The following is a 16461-nucleotide window of genomic DNA, read 5'->3' on the forward strand; positions in this document are numbered from 1 at the left end:
GCTGGGTTCAGCCCAGCAGCGCAGCTTAACAGCGCAGATCCGTGTAACTTTCAACACTAATATTTCGGAATGTGTGTGTCAGAGTAAGTTTAATGCTTTCCTAACATGATTTAATGTTAATTAATTTTACTGGCTCAATATCCAGGTCAGAATGGGATTTTAACACGTATTTTACGTGTTTTTCTGAGTGTGTTCAGTCGCGAATCCCCATTGAAAATGTATTAACATCCGGGAACTTTGTCAGTATTTTGTGCGGTTAGGAGGCGTCATGTCGCTGTCCATGAAGGGACGTTCGCGTTTAGTGAGCAGCATTGGAAATGCGGACTCTAGTAGTCATAGATAACCTCTTTGTTGGTGCCTCTGGCAGGGAATCTCAGAACGAGGCTCATCTTCCCCCCAACCAGTGACGTCACCCGCCTGACCTGCATAAATGGCAGCAGCCGGTCGATGTCAAAGTGTCTCAGACCATGACTAAAACAACGTTTTCTATAGATGTTTTATGGTCTTTGGTGTTTCTTGAACTATCAAAAGAATGCATTTTTTTTGTGTTTATTCATGCTATCAATAACCCGTGGGCGTTTCTGTTCCCCTTTAAAGCACAGGTTGGACAATCCTTACGACATCACGTAAATCTACTTTACAGGTAAAGAGATTAAATCTGTGAACAAAGACGATATTGCATTCATTCAGTTTATAGTGCATGGATTATTGCAGCAAAACTCAACATCACAAAGAGGAAGTTTCTTCAACTTGATGTTTCTAGCAGACTGAACATGCTGAAGACATTTGCAGCAGCACTAACAAGCCAAGTAATGCCGTTAGGTCACAATTCCAAAAGCAGAAAATGGAATTAATGTGAGTGCACCAGCTGGTAAAATTAATCGTTTGAAAGTATGCGTTACATTTCATGTGCCAAAATTATTTTCTTCCATCACAATCCTCAATTAACTTTTAAAAAATGCTAATAATGAAAATGTATTTATTTAATAATTTTTTTTGTCACTATGTCACTGTGTTGGTCTGAGATAGTCAAAATTTTTACAAACACAGAGGAAGCCTGTTTGCTACAATCCAAAACTGAACAGGCGTATTTGTGGGAGGTGATGGTCTAGTGGTTAAGTGCTGGACTTCAGACTGGAGGATCCTCAATTCAGAACCCAGCCAGACCGTTAAATCACCAAGGACCCTTGGGCAAGGTCCTTAATCCCCTAATTGCTCCCGGTGTGTAGTGACCGCCTTGCATGGCAGTACCCTGACATCGGTGTGTGAGTGTGTTTGTGTGAATGTGAGGCATCATTGTAAAGCGCTTTGAGCTTCTGATGCAAATGCGAAAAAGCGCTATATTAATGCAGTCTATTTACCAGGGTAGAAGGTTTGGCTGAAGTACTCGTTCATTTTGCTTGGGTATCGTTATATGATGGAGGTGGAGATGCTGTGCACTCAGGAGCTTTTCAGTTTAGTGAACCCTTTTTTTTTTTTTGGCAAAAATAGCTTAATGAGACAAACCATCATTTATAGAATGTTATATACCTCTAAATAGCACTGCAAAATATGTTACCCTACAGTAAAATGCAGATTAAAAATAAAATATCATTATCGTATCATGTTGATATTCTGCATGACTGATCCCTACTTTCAGGTCAAGTTAAACATACTATAATACTTTACGTCCTTCTGTAAATTGTGATTTGGGGATAACATTTATATGTATTAAACTGTGCATGCCACTAAAATACTGTAAATGCCTATTTTATTAACCATAATGAAGAACAATGCTGTGGTGATGGATAGTCACCTGGTATTGCTGATAGTTATAGGGGTTTCCATAGTAGGTGGAGTAGAGAGAAGGCTGGTAGAAGTTGCAGTAGGAAGGTTCCAACCGCAGGTCAGACATGCCATCAATGTGAGCTCTGGCACCAGGGGACGGACTGGAGGACAACGCTGAGCGACCCCCTGGATCAACACACACAGGAAAGAGACAATGAAGAAGACAAAAAGCTTATTTATAGGTTAAAGTTTGTTAGTTTCATAGATTTGAGCCTATGACAAAATGATACACTAGTGAAGTCAGTCAATTCCTAGAAAGCAGCCTTCCGCTGATCATATGTCACAAATGGCAAATCACAAAAAAAAAAAGAAAAAAAAAAAGGCTTAGAATCTTGTAAATTTTTCTGGTCATCTGTTGAGATGCCTTTTTTCTTTAAACACAGCCATCCCTGGTTTCAACTAGTGTCCATAGCACCATCTGCAGGTGACAAGTGTGGTTGGCTCCAAATCAACGGACCTGACATGACACATCATCACGCGACAGAAAAGTGGGCATATCAGGATGAAGTTGGCAATTAAAAGTATCAGTGCTCATTATTTTGCACTTTCCTTATCAACAAGGCCACATTCTTCTCAGGGAGCCCCTGATCTTAGACAATGAAGACACTGTAGTTTTACCGAAAGCAAAGGCCACTGCTGTCCTCTCTTGTCATCAGCGAATCACAGAGTACTCAACTCCTTTTTGCACCTCTTTCTTTCATTTGTGTTGCCAAGCCAGTGACCAAAGATTACAGTCTCTCATACCCAGAATCCAGACACAGAACTCCTCTGCAGCCTTGACCAGGGACATATTCCACCTCCTTCATTCACTATCAGTCCAGGGAGGAACATTTTATCTGTGTCTGTTTACGTTTCCCATTAATGCTTACAGTGGCCTCTACAGTGCCTTTAAATGGTATTCACACTATTTAAAGTGTTATGATTTTTGCAATATTAATTATGACTGAAATAGACCACTTCATTTTAAAAAGGGGAAAACAACTCAAACTGATGTAATTTAAGTAAATACAGTAACAGAAGGGAAGCAATTAGACAATCCAAAGCAAATGTGAAAAAGAGAAATTCCTGATGCAGACCATGAAATGACATTTAAAGAATATGGTTTGAGTATATTTTGTCTTCCAGACATTTGAATTATGATTAATGAATTAATGAGCTACCACACAATACCAACTTTATTTATAAAGCACCTTAAAACAGCAACAAACATCATATGTTAAAACACAATAAAATAAAAATATAAAGAATCACTAAAATGCAATTTAAAAAAGTATTAAACTAAGCCTCAATGGTGTCAAAAGCCAAGGAAAAAAGATAAGGTTTTAAATGAACTTTAAAAATGAGCAGTTATGATTTCCCTCTTTGCCCCAGAGTGATATATAGATGTGGGTTTGATTCCCGTTCAGGCTGCTTGAATCTGTTCTTGGACAAAACACTTCATCTGCATTCTCCCAGTGATGAATCTAACACATAATGTGTTGATTTAAATTCTTTGAATCACTAAATGCTTTTTTTCCAGTTCATATTTGTCATGTCATAGCAATGTTGAAAGTTGGCGGTGGCAAGTACACGTACCTGTCAAAATATTTGGCATCATCATATCATCACTTATCAGCTGAAAAGGGTTTATCTCCCAAGGACATTCATGCTGATATTGTCGCTACATTAAGATATGATGGTGTAGCTTTATCAACACGCCAAATGCGTGCAAATAAATTTACAGAGAGTTGATCCAAGGACTGGACAGCCCACAACTGCCACCACCAAGGAAAATATTATCCATCAGGTGGTGATGGACAACAGAAGACTGACAATCAATCAAGCATCTAATGCTGTTAGAATCTGCTGTGCGAGAGCTGAGAACATTCTACACATTGAACCTGAAATATCAAACGTGCACCAGGTTTGTTATGTCAATGAGAACCTGGACAGCTTTCAAGCAGATCCAGCTAATTTCATTGAATGTGCTCTCACTCAAGCATGTCTTCACCAATCTTATATTAGGTATATACATGGATTTGTTGTTCTTGATAAAAAAAAAATTATATATATATATATATATATATATATATATATATATATATATATATATATATATATATATATATATATATATATATGTATATAGGATAACTGAGGATGTCAAAACAATGCCCTTTGTAATGTTACTTTAACGTCAGTGTTTACTGCATAATTATTATTAATATTATTATCATGCTTGATAATTTTCTGTTTTGAATACGGTACATGCACTTGTTGTCAGAGCTATGACAGAATGAAAATGAGCTTGTACCTATTTGTGGTGAAATATATTACAGTATTTTCCACAGTAAAAGTCACTGGGTGTTTCTGACCACTTTAGAAGGTTTATTTATTAGATTTATTCTCCGGTGCAAGATATACACCAGAAAATTGCGTGTTCTTTAATACGAGCGAAGCGATGCGCAGCGGCATGAAGCCCGCTCATGGAACAGGGACTCACACAGTTGAGTCCACAGTGAAACAGGAAATGTCAAATGTCAAACACTTCCTGGATCCTACGAGCCGAGATCTCGTGGGATCTCGCGGGAATTCAGTGGCAAGTTGAGACTAAAACAGGAAGTGCCCAATTTTGAGTCCACAGTGAAATAGAAAATGTCAAATCTTGAACACTTCCTGGCATGAGCTAAGGTTGTACTGGCCTCTCCTGAAATCTAATTGGACACAGATGATTGACATATCATGATTGAAAAGAGCTGCATTTTGAAATCAGTGAGTCATACTGACTGCTAGGTTCCTCCTGTACAGTAGCTGGTGCTGTGTACCACAAAAAGTTCTAATACACCTTAGTAGAACAAGAAAAATGTTTGACTGAGATTTGAACTGAACACTTCGTTTGAACTGTGGACTCCTAATGACACCAAAGTTATACTCAGGCATGCATATAATGTACTTATGGTGCTTGTGCGTGCTAAAAATAAATGCACAGGAGAAAACAAGGAAAGTGCTTCATAGAGGAAAGCAATGACAGATTGTAGGAAAAGTGTTTACCTCTACTGTGCATCAATGATGTTGAGTACACATGCATGATGAGTACCAGTTATGTGCACCCCTGGTTATATTGTGAGTAAACAACCGTATTTTATGCCAGACATGAGGCCCAGGGTGTTAAAAGCGGCATTTCTCCTTTAATTTGGGTTGCCTTATATATACATGTTTCTCCAGTGATTTTAAACGAGCAGGCAACTGCTGATTCATGAGAAATAACAATATAATGTGAAGATGCTCAGGCTGAAAGAAATACAGGTAATTAACTCCTCCTTTGTTCTGTATAAAACCTGTGTAACCTCTGAATTGTGCTCTCTGAAGGACTTATGTTTAAATAACCTCTTAATGTTGCTGTCTGAGTGACACACCAGTGACACAACTTTAGATAAATAAATCTAAAGTTATCTTCCTTAAATTCAAACTGAAAGCAAATCTCTACAACTTGATATAAATTAATTAAAAAATATAAAATACAGCTTCGTGATGAAGTGGTGTACAGGAGGATTTTCTTAACAAAAAGACTGGATAGTTCAACTACAATTTGCCAGAGTGTACATCTGAGATACAAGCCTAGATTTGTTGTTTTGGTGAAAGAAACTTTTGTATTTCTTCATAATTGAGGTAAATAAAATCCAAAACATATTTAGTGCCTTGGAAATGTTAATGTTTCCATCCCCTGACTTGTCTGAAGAAAACTGGCAATAAAACATTATTATTTACAGGTCATATCAAGTTTTAGAGATTTGCTTTCAGTTTGAGTTTGAGGAAGATCATTTTAGATATTTTTATTCTTTATATTTTTGTATTTCTTGAATTGGTAGCTGAAAGGTGTTAGCCATGCCCGTGCTCCCCAGAACCATTTTACTGAAAAAAGTCTGAAGATGGTGAGGTGCGTCTAGGCATGTGACAGGCAAATAAAGAAAAATGCTTTAAAAAGGCCAGAAGCTGAAAGGTTTTAGTCGTGCTAATACTCCCCCTGAAGCATTTGCTCCAAAAAAAGTATGAAGGACCTAAATGACATGGTGAGATTACAACCAGTTTTACTGAGCCAAGTCAGCAGATGGATACATGTGCATTTCCAAGTCACTGAACATGTCTTGGACTTCATTTAGCGTTAGGTAGCAATTTTCAAAAATATAGTGATGGTCCAGAAAGTATTCACAGCACTTCAATTTTTCCACATTTTGTTATGTTACAGACTTATTTCAAAATGAAGTAAATTAATTTTCTTCCCTCAAAATTCTGGTCAAACACCCCATAATGACAAAATGAAAAAGTTTTTTATTTTTGCAAATTTAAATAAAAATAAAAATAAATCACACGTACATAAGTATTCACACCCTTTGCTCAATACTTTGTTGATGCACCTTTGGCAGCAATAAGCCTCAAGTCTTCTTGAATATGATGCCACAAGCTTAGTGCACCTATCTTTGGGCAATTTTGCTCATTCCTCTTTGCAGCACCTCTCAAGCTCCATTAGGTTGGATGGGGAACGTCAGTGCATAGCCATTTTCAGATCTCTCCAGAAATGTTCAATCAGATTCAGGTTTGGGCTCTGGCTGAGTCACTCAAGGATATTCACAGAGTTCTCCTGAAGTCACTCCTTTGATATCTTGGCTGTGTGCTTAGTGTCACTGTCCTGTTGAAAGATGAACATCCCAGTCTGAGGTTAAGAGCGCTCTGGAGCAGGTTTTCATCCAGGATGTCTCTGTACATTTCTGCATTCATCTTTATCTCAATCCTGACTAGTCTCCCAGTTCCTGCCACTGAAAAACATCCCCACAGCATGATGCTGCCACCACCATGCTTCACTGTACGGATGGTGCCTGGTTTTCTCCAAACTGGTTTCCTCCAAACATGACACCTGGTATTCATGTCAAAGAGTTCAATCTTTGTCTCATCAGACCAGAGAATTTTGTTTCTCATGGTCTGAGAGTCCTTCAGGTGCCTTTTGACAAACTCCAGGTGGGCTGCCATGTGCCTTTTACTAAGGAGTGGTTTCCGCCTGGCCACTTTACCATACAGGCCTGATTGGTGGATTGCTGCAGAGATGGTTGTCCTTCTGGAAGGTCCTCCTCTGTCAAGGAGGAATGCTGGAGCTTTGACAAAGTGACCATCGGGTTCTTGGTCAACTCCCTCACTAAGGCCCTTCTACCCTAATTGTTCAGTTTAGATGGGCAGCCAGCTCTAGGAAGAGTCCTGGTGAATGCTGAACTTCTTCCATTTATGGATGATGGAGGTCACTGTGCTCATTGGGACCTTAAAAGCAGCAGAAATGTTTCTGTATCCTTCCCCAGATTTGTGCCTCAAGACAATCCTGTCTCTGAGGTGTGACAATTCCTTTGACTTCATGCTTGGTTTGTGCTCTGACATGCACTGTCAACTGTGGGACCTTATATGTAGACAGGTGTGTGTCTTTCCAAATCATGTCCAATCAACTGAATTTACCCCAGGTGGACTCCAATTAAGCTGTAGAAACATCTCAAGGATCATCAGTGGAAACGGGATTGGAATTCTGAGGTTCATGGCAAAGGCTGTGAATACGAGTACTTATGCCCATGTGATTGCTAAATTTTTTTTTTAATAATTTTATGAATTTGTTAAAAAATGTCACATTGTCATTATGGGGTATTGGGGAAGAACATTTTAAACATGTTATTGTTAATCTTAGCTTTAAGATGGATGGTGATCTTAAAATGGATTGTTAAATTGCAGCAGTAGTAAAATCTAGTTTTTATCATTTGAGATGTTTGGCAACAGTGAAACCATTTCTTTCCAGACAACATTTTGAGACGGTTATTCATGCTATTGTGTCATCTCGTGTGGATTACTGCAATTCGCTTTATGTGGGAGTGAATCAGTCGCTTCTCTCCCGTTTGCAGTTTGTCCAGAATGCTGCGGTGTGGCTATTGACAGGGGTTCAGGTGAGGGAGCATATGACTCCCGTCCTGGCCGCACTTCACTGGGTATATTTTAGGGTTCATTTTAAAATTCTTATGGTTGTTTTTAAGTCTCTCCATGGTTTAGCTCTGTCGTATCTCTTTGGGCTTCTTCAGCCTTATATACATAGTCATTCTCTCAGGTCGGCTGATCAGCTGCACCTGCAGGTGCCAAGGTCAAAAAGAAAGCTCAGAGGGGACAGAGCTTTTTCTGTTATTGCTCCCAAACTGTGGAACAGCTCACCTCTGGGTGTTAGGGAGGCACCACCTTCAGTTATTTTTAAAGTTGGTTTAAAAACTCAATTTTTTTCCATGGCTTTTGACACACGATGCTTAGTTTGGTAACTTTTTAAACTGCATTTTAGTTTTATTTTGTGGTTCTTTTTTATGATATTGTGTTTTAATTTGTATGATGTGTGAAGTGTACAGCACCATGTGTCAGTGCTGGCTGTTTTAAGGTGCTTTATAAATAAAGTTGGTATGGTATGTGTTGTGTGTAAAATTTTGAGGAAAAAATTAATTTAATCCATTTTGGAATAAGGCTGTAACATAACAAAATGCGAAAAAACTGAAGCCTTGTGATTACTTTCCAGATGCACTGTAAATGATGGCCATCCTGATACTGTACTGTGTATTTAGTTTCCATCTCTCTTCTCCTTTAAATCCTCACGTGTGTTTGTCACCTACTGTCTATTTTTTTTAAATTCTTTCTTTTGCTTGTTGAACACAGAAATTATCATGGGATGACATCAATAACTAAAGTGTTGCTTGATTTGAAGGTTCATGTGTGCTGCAGTATATGTAAACCACAAGCAGTTGCTGTTGGTGCGACTACAACACAGTTATCACGAGAAACTCAACACAGTTGATAAGAGTTTCTTATCATCTTGAACATAAGCGCCTGAAGTGCTGCTTTGGGAGTGTAGCACACGTGCAAAACAGTAGAGAAATTAAAACAAACACTCTTGTTAAAAGCAATCACGATCTGTCAACAAGGCCCAGATATTTCCACAAGATATAACTATCAATATTAGGCCTGTCCTATCTTTCCTATTAGGGTTGCAACAAATGATTATTTGGATCATCGATGAATCTGATGGGGTTTCGACACGATTAATCGGATTAGCAGGGAATTTCTTAAAAATGTGCCAGGGAAACAATTTTTCTCTCCTTCCATCACTTTATTTAACAACAGAACATTATTTGAAAACTTAAAATACTTGAAAATCAACAAATCATCAAATGTCCCTTGGCTGTTGAAATATAAAATAATAAAGAATAAAACTGTTTATAATAAAGAACAAAAATTATTATTTCAAATGGCATTGCTTTATCAAAGTGCTGAGTTGCCATAAAACAACACTGAAACATGTAAATGTTATAAAATATATGGTGAAAAAAGAGGTATTTTTGTTGCTGCAAATGAGCAATTAGCATAACCAGTTAACCATAAAACCTAAGTCAAAAACTTTAGCCTGACTCATTATATGTGCAACATTCTCTGTATAACTTGTAAACTATGTGGTCATTTCACAATGACACATGTGACTCATGTCTCTTCTCTAATATTGTATTGTAGCATTATTAGTTATTATTACTATTATTATCATTGTTGCTATTATTATTAATATATAAATAAAAAAAATATATATATATATTATAATTTGTAATACATTTGACTCTTTTACGACAACAAACGCTGAGCCATTAATTATTATACAGAAAACAAATGCACAAACATGCTGAAATGCCAGCAGCTTAATGCTAACTTTATCACTGAAAACGCCATAGACATGCTAATAGTTTAGCATCGGCGTTAGCATAAAATACATCTATCAACTGTTTCAGAAGACCATAACAGATCAGTTTAACATTAAAAAAAGGTAAATATTCCTCACAGACATATGCTCTTTAAAGCAAAATAAACAAATGAAACCAACGAAGCAGCAGCTCGAAGCATTGGTTCAAGATTCAAAGCAAAGCTCCGTTGATTATATGGAAAAAACAAAACATTTGTGGTAAAACAAAGCTATTTAGCAACTAATCGATGACTAAATTAGTTGACAACTATTTTAATAATCGATTTTAATCGATTAACTCGATTAGTTGTTTCAGCTCTATTTCCTATCATGTTATGTGAAATTCACTCCATCTGTAATACACCCAGTCCACAATGTTACATTTTTATTGATTCAAACAAAAATGAAAAGGTTTCTATTTTAGGCTACATCCAACCTTTTTTACCCTAAACAGAAATAAACAAGCAGATCCAGGAAAACAACTGTAAAGATAATCAAACACAAAGCTACACTTTATTGTTGCAGACTGTTTCACTTATAAAAATCTAAATAAAATGAATTATATTTTGCGTACACTTTAAGACACTCTCAAGACTGAACATTATTTCAGTTTATGATTATTACAAACTTGATCCACTTTATCTCACCTACGACACACTTAGTGTGTTTTAAAGTCCAGTTTTATAATGGCTGTAATTTAGCTCACTTTTTTGTTTGTGCTCACTTTTTTAAACAAGGTAAATTGAATGACCACAACACATTGAATAGTAAATCAATGTTAATTAAACTCATATGTTCATATGTATATTTAATGGAAATGAAACGGAACATTGTAATGTGTTTTTGATGATAATTCTACTTTTGTTTTAAGATGATTGGTGATGGATCGATGATATCGCCACAAACTATTCTCACACTGATCTAGTTTTTGGTTTCAGCATATTGATTTTATTGTTGTGATTTTGTCATAGCCATAACAACATTTTTATCATGTCCTAAATCATTTCAACAACAAAGTTTGATATGTGAGATGAAGTTTACATTCAAAAGGAAAGCAAAAGTTGTTAGTTTTTACAGAGCTACAGAAACAATATCGCAGAACAACCACCTCTTGACAATCGCTGTGAAGAAAAAAATTTGCTACTCAACCTTTATTTCTAAAGCACATTTAAAACTACAGCACTCAACCAAAGTGCTGTACATAATTAAAAATGGGCACCAAGTTTATGATTCTCATAAATAAATGAATTAAAAACAACAATAAAATTATAACAGGCAATAAAACAGATAAAAGACAAAGTAAAATAAAGAGTAAAACGTAGTAGGAAATAATTTAATTTGATTTAATTTTATTTTATTTACATAGCGCCAAATCACAACACCGCCTCAGGTGAAACGCATACGAAAGGTCTAACCTTACCAAACCCTAGAGCTACAACAGTTTGAAGCACAGCAGCAATGAACTGTGAGGTCATGTCAGGTTGACAATGGTAGCATATGTTGGTGCCACGCGTTGCCACAACCTCCACATGACGGAATCAACCTAGGTCCAGGTTGTCAACCACCCAGGTGCACACCTAGGCCATCCCCCACCTGCTGAAAGTAGCCATCTATCTCCAACAGCTAGGTGGTGGTCTTCAACACAGTGACACCTATGTATGGTAAACCTAGACACTGAGTCCTCACTCAATACTGCAATCAGGGCATCCACTGATTCCACAAAAACCTTTCCTCACTGACAAAGCCACCTAACTTTCTGGACTCCACAACTTTAATCAACACCCAGTCCATACACATACTGAGCAGAATAGGAGCCACAATCCTTGACAAACACCAAACGTCACTGAGAAATGGTCAAGGACTCTTCCCCCAGTTTGCACAGCCCATACAGTACCTGTGCATTGACTGGCTATGATGTCCAGCAATCTATTGGGGATCCTGCAAATTCCCAGGATTCTCCACAAGCAACTGTGTGGAAAACAAATAAGCTGAAAAGGTTTTGTGGAAATAGCAATAATTCTTACAAAACCCTGGTCAGTCAGCAATCAGATCAGTCTATGGCACATATGCTAATTCAGTAGCCTGCAGATATATAATGATCAAAACCGAAGAAATATCATTAACATAAACATGACCTAAAGCAACTACCTGCCATATTTTTAGGCTTTTCAGAAGTTAGAAGTTTAGTCCAACATATTCAGCAAACCCTTTGTATTTTGGCCTTTACCAATATAAATGTGAGTTGACTGGCCCCCTCTGGTTACAGCCCTGATAAAGATAGTGAAGGTACCACTTCTGTACCCAAAGGTACATTTCTCTGTAAGGTACAAAAACTGTCCTAAAGATAATAGCTATGGACCTTTTTTTTAATTTTAAAGGTACAAAATCCTGGTAACAACAAATATTGCACAACTGTACTTTTTAACAACCTTAAGGTAGAGACAAATGGTGCAGCAAATCAGTGATCACAACACCTTCAGTGAAACAGAGAGTTGAGTTTATTGAAATAAAACTGGTGACTGATAAAGTTCCATTCAATTCCTGCGGCCTCATTTATTAAACTCTGTATAGAATCACGGATAAATTGTGTGAAAGTACAAAGGCAGAAATCCAAATGCACTTTCTTTGTTTTTTTGTTTGTTTGGTTGGTTGTTTTGGGGTTTTTTTTGTTTGTTTTTTTTGCCAAAATTCAAACGTTGTGTGTAAGCCTTGTTTTACTTTATAAATCTGTCATTTGGGGAAGTGTGCATACTTCATGTACGAGCCTGTTGTCTACACCCATCTTTTGCCATGAATGGACGTCGACACACCACCAGACGATCACTTGCAAATACAGTACAACTTGTCTGTATCTCTCGCTTAAATGACAAAACTGTTCTCTCATGAGAAATAAACCTGTATCTGTTACAGAGCTGAATTTGCAGTAGTTTTTATGGAGTTACAAATTAAATTTTTGAACAACTACTCACTCATCAACTGACCCCATTTTGGAATGCTAGTTGCAGAGAGAATAGTTGTGTTTACACTGGTTAATGCACCATAACAAAAATAGGAACCTGTGACAAAGCTTCCACATTAGTAGTGGAGTGAGAGCAGGAAGTGGACCAATAAGTTAAAAGTATAGGGCCACTGAGCTTTTCAAGATTTAAGGCAGAAAAAGAATTTTGACTGGCATTTTATTTATTAGCCTTTAAGTAGGGGATTCATAATATGGCATTACCAATACAATAAAAAGTCACATGGTCTATAAAAAAATCATAAAAAGTTCCCCAGAAGGGTAAATTTTCAAAAGCACAGATTGAACTACTTACGGCAGCAACTGATGAGACCAATAGTGATGTCATACATCACGTTGGGGTTCCCCAGACTTGCGAGAAATATTATGGGAAGCACATGGTGGCAGCCAATAAGAGTAAAGAGGTACAGTAAAGGAGGCTCGTCTCTCTGTGGCTCCTCCTCCAACACTGCGGAAAACACTAACTGCAGTTTTAATGTGTAAATCTAACATGTTTCTCACATATTATGTAAAAACTTGTGAGAAATAAACACTTCTAAAATTAAAAATGCTGTGTCTGTAACCTGATAACGCCTCTGGAGTGATTTACAAGACATTTCACGGATGTCAGCATCGCGCATTGCATCAAAGTAATTTCCGTTCTTTTCAAAAGCTCATGCATGCGCACACGCATGGCCTCCTGCAGACACCATTAAAAAGTAAAGAGAATATTAATTCTGGGATTCCTCACAGATAAATATGCTCTCTTAATTAAAATGAGCTGTAATTTTACAAGACATTTCAAAAATAAACTGGCATTATAGTGCTTGGATTTCAGGAAAAACTGAATTTTGTCAGTTTAGTGAAATGTGGGTGGCCCTCTAGCTTTAAGAGGTATTTCACCTGTGACTCCAAGTGATGGTGTGGTGGTACTGGTAGGTGTGGGGGATTCCCCCTCCACAGAGTACAAGCAGTCTGTACCCGATTCATTCTTCACCATCACATCTGAGCTGGAAAGAGGTACTGGAATACAAATCCCAAGTTCCTCCTCTGAAGCCTGCTGCCGCCGCAAGGCGACCTGGAAGACAAGAGAGATAAAGCTCTGAGAAGCATTTTAAAAAAATACATCAAGCTACAGAAGACTAGGTGACGTAAACAAGTAACAAAAACTGCTCTTAAGATTTTTCTCCCAATGGGGAGTGCGCATTGTAAATATAAATGTTCAGTGTTAAAGTTACATAAGAAAACAATGTAATACACGCAAAAAAAAATAAAATAAACGTAATGACTGTATTATCTGCTACACTGACTTAAAAGGAATACTTTTTTAAGACAATAGCTGAATGATCATTTACAGCACATTTGAAGTGTCGATCCTGTTTAATCAGTCAACCCTCAACAACTTCAACCCCCCCCAGCAAGTTTTAAACTAGATGCAACAAGTATATAACTAATATTGTCTGGTTTTTACAACACAAGTTTAACAGTGGTTTAAACTCTTTTAAAATATCTTCAAAAATTAACTGGTATCTGTCTGAAATCAATTTGTTTGAAACAGTTTATTGTCTTTGTGCAACACTTTAAAAGTAATTAAAGCCAGGTTATCCATACACTGTAAAAAAAAATCCCTTGTTTTTACAGAAACATTATGGCAGCTGTGGTTGCCAGGGGAATTCTGTAAAAATTACAGTGACTATGTAAATGGTTTTAACCATTTACATAATCACTGTAATTTACAAGTTTTATGTAAAATTACATAAAATATGTAAATTTTACAGTGCAAACCTGTTGTAATTTTATTGTTTATTTAGAAGATAAAATTTCTGTAAAATGTTCACGTTTAAATATCCTTAAAATGTACTTTAAACAGACACATCACCTCTTTTTTCAAACCCTTAATTATCAGTATTTTACTGTATTTGTGAAAATTATAATCTGTAAAGTCTAACTGTATTGTACAGGTTTTGGTATTGTGATTTTTCTGTGTCTAAACTAGTCATTTGTAAAGTCTACAAGGGTCTATGATTATTTAAATACATTTGTACTGTTAAATTCACATTTCAGTTTAATTCCACATTTTACACATTATTGCTGTAAATTAATCACGACTCCATTATTTATATTTTTACAGTTTTTTATGTCATGATTTCACAGGATTTCCTGATTAACTTCACAGACTTTTTTTTACAGTGTAGGTTAGTGGATTAACTTGGCATAAAATTATGTCAAATATGTCCCAGAAAAATGATCCATTTAAACCAATCAGAAATTTTCTACACACAAGTAAAACATGTTTGAAATGTTTCAAAAGCACAGTTTAACATCTGTGCACAATTGTTCAAAAGTTTTTTTTAAACCAGATCATGCTACATATGTTCCAGAAAAAAAACTAGCAGAAATTCTATACATATAATGAATTATAAGACTGGGAGTATTTAATGTGAAACCTTAAATATATCTAACTGTAAAAGGTAAATTAAAACAGATTTTGTACAATGTGGTCAATTTATAATATATCTGGAGCATTTCAAAAGCAGTTTAAACAGTTTGTCATCTGGTGCACAACAGTGTAATTTGTTTTTGTTGAAATCAGATTATTTATAGTTTTGTGAAATTAAAAAGACTGTGTCACAGAATAATAAATTGTCTCAACCAAGCAGAAAGTCTACAGACATGCACACAACACTTTGTGGATGTTTAATGTGAGACCTTAAATATATTTATCTATAAAAACTGATTTTGCACAATACGAGTAAAACGGTTTTTGGAGTAAAACACAGCAGCAGCAAAACAATGTGTGGGTATTTTGTTGTTTTGGTGTTAAGCTTTGGGTTCCTACCTGCGCCGCCATGACCCGCTGTCTCTCTGCAGTCAGTTTGCATTTTGGACACTGACAGTCCCTCCAGTTACAGAAGCGTTTGTGTCCCTTAAGTGGAGACATGTAGCCATGGTTCCTGCAACGGGAACACTTGGGCATCTTGGGAGGTTTCTGGCCTTTGTATGGGGACAGAGGACTGGTTTTCTGCTTGTCCTTGCTCATTGCCTACCCTCCCACCCCCCAAAAAAAGGAAAAGAAAAGAAAAAAAGACAGACAGGAGTCAGACTTTGGCTAGTGTCTTGTAGTTAACAATTCTGAATTCGGCCAGCTGTGGCTGGTCCCCGTGCCGGAATGGAGGCTATAAGGTCACAGCCCCTCCCTGTCCTGCTGGGAGGGATTCTCCCACAGCGTGATGGGAGGAATCAGTGTGTCTGGGTTTGTGATCGTTTTGGATCAAGACTAAGGTTTTTAATGGCTTCCTCGATTCAGCTGTCAGTTGTGTATCTGTCTGTGGTGAAGGAGTTGAACTTGTAACGACATCACATATTCCCAGTGGCACACGTCTCTGGGTCGTTGGGTGCGTTTACACATAAAAACAACAAGTCACGAAAGTCACGAAGTGTACATTCTTGGCCGCTTCTGATCACGAATGTGATGATTTGAGGCAGAGGCATCAGGTCTCCTCAGGAACTGTTGCAATCTGTTACCACGCATTACGATTAATGGCACCCGTTGCTGGAGAATTATCAGGAACCATTACACACGCTCAAGAATAATGTTCCGCGCTATTACATTCTGTCACGTTGTGAATGAGGCGATTTGTCTCCCCCCCACACACACACACATATTCATCCTACCACCAACTGCTGAACAATTCAGATCGCTCCAGTTTGCTCCTCAAAATCTAGATTATCCACAGCAGAAGAATGTTGTGACTGCGTGCTTAGTGGGCTCTGTGCCATGGAGTGGAGCAGAGAGGAGGAGGAGGAGACGGAGAGAATCAGATGTGTGGCTCCACATGGCTCTCGTCTCACTCGTTTTCCCAAACATCGGGCG

General features: G+C 37.3%; 1 protein-coding gene across 2 annotated transcripts in view; it reads right to left on the reverse strand.

The window, feature by feature from the left end:
- Positions 1 to 15744, reverse strand: part of dmrt1 (doublesex and mab-3 related transcription factor 1) — a 94618-nt gene extending 78874 nt beyond the window's left edge. For both annotated transcript variants that reach the window (XM_034170800.1, XM_034170799.1), the window contains exons 1-3: positions 15427 to 15744; positions 13491 to 13665; positions 1796 to 1953 (exon numbers count right to left, since the gene is read on the reverse strand). In XM_034170800.1, the coding sequence (XP_034026691.1) occupies positions 1796 to 1953; positions 13491 to 13665; positions 15427 to 15627 (534 nt within the window). In that variant the 5' untranslated portion in view covers positions 15628 to 15744. The remainder of the gene's footprint in view (positions 1 to 1795; positions 1954 to 13490; positions 13666 to 15426) is intronic.
- Between the last annotated feature and the right edge of the window lie 717 nt (positions 15745 to 16461).

The sequence above is a fragment of the Thalassophryne amazonica genome, chromosome 5, assembly GCF_902500255.1.
Source record: "Thalassophryne amazonica chromosome 5, fThaAma1.1, whole genome shotgun sequence".
NCBI classification, from domain to species: Eukaryota; Metazoa; Chordata; class Actinopteri; order Batrachoidiformes; family Batrachoididae; genus Thalassophryne; species Thalassophryne amazonica.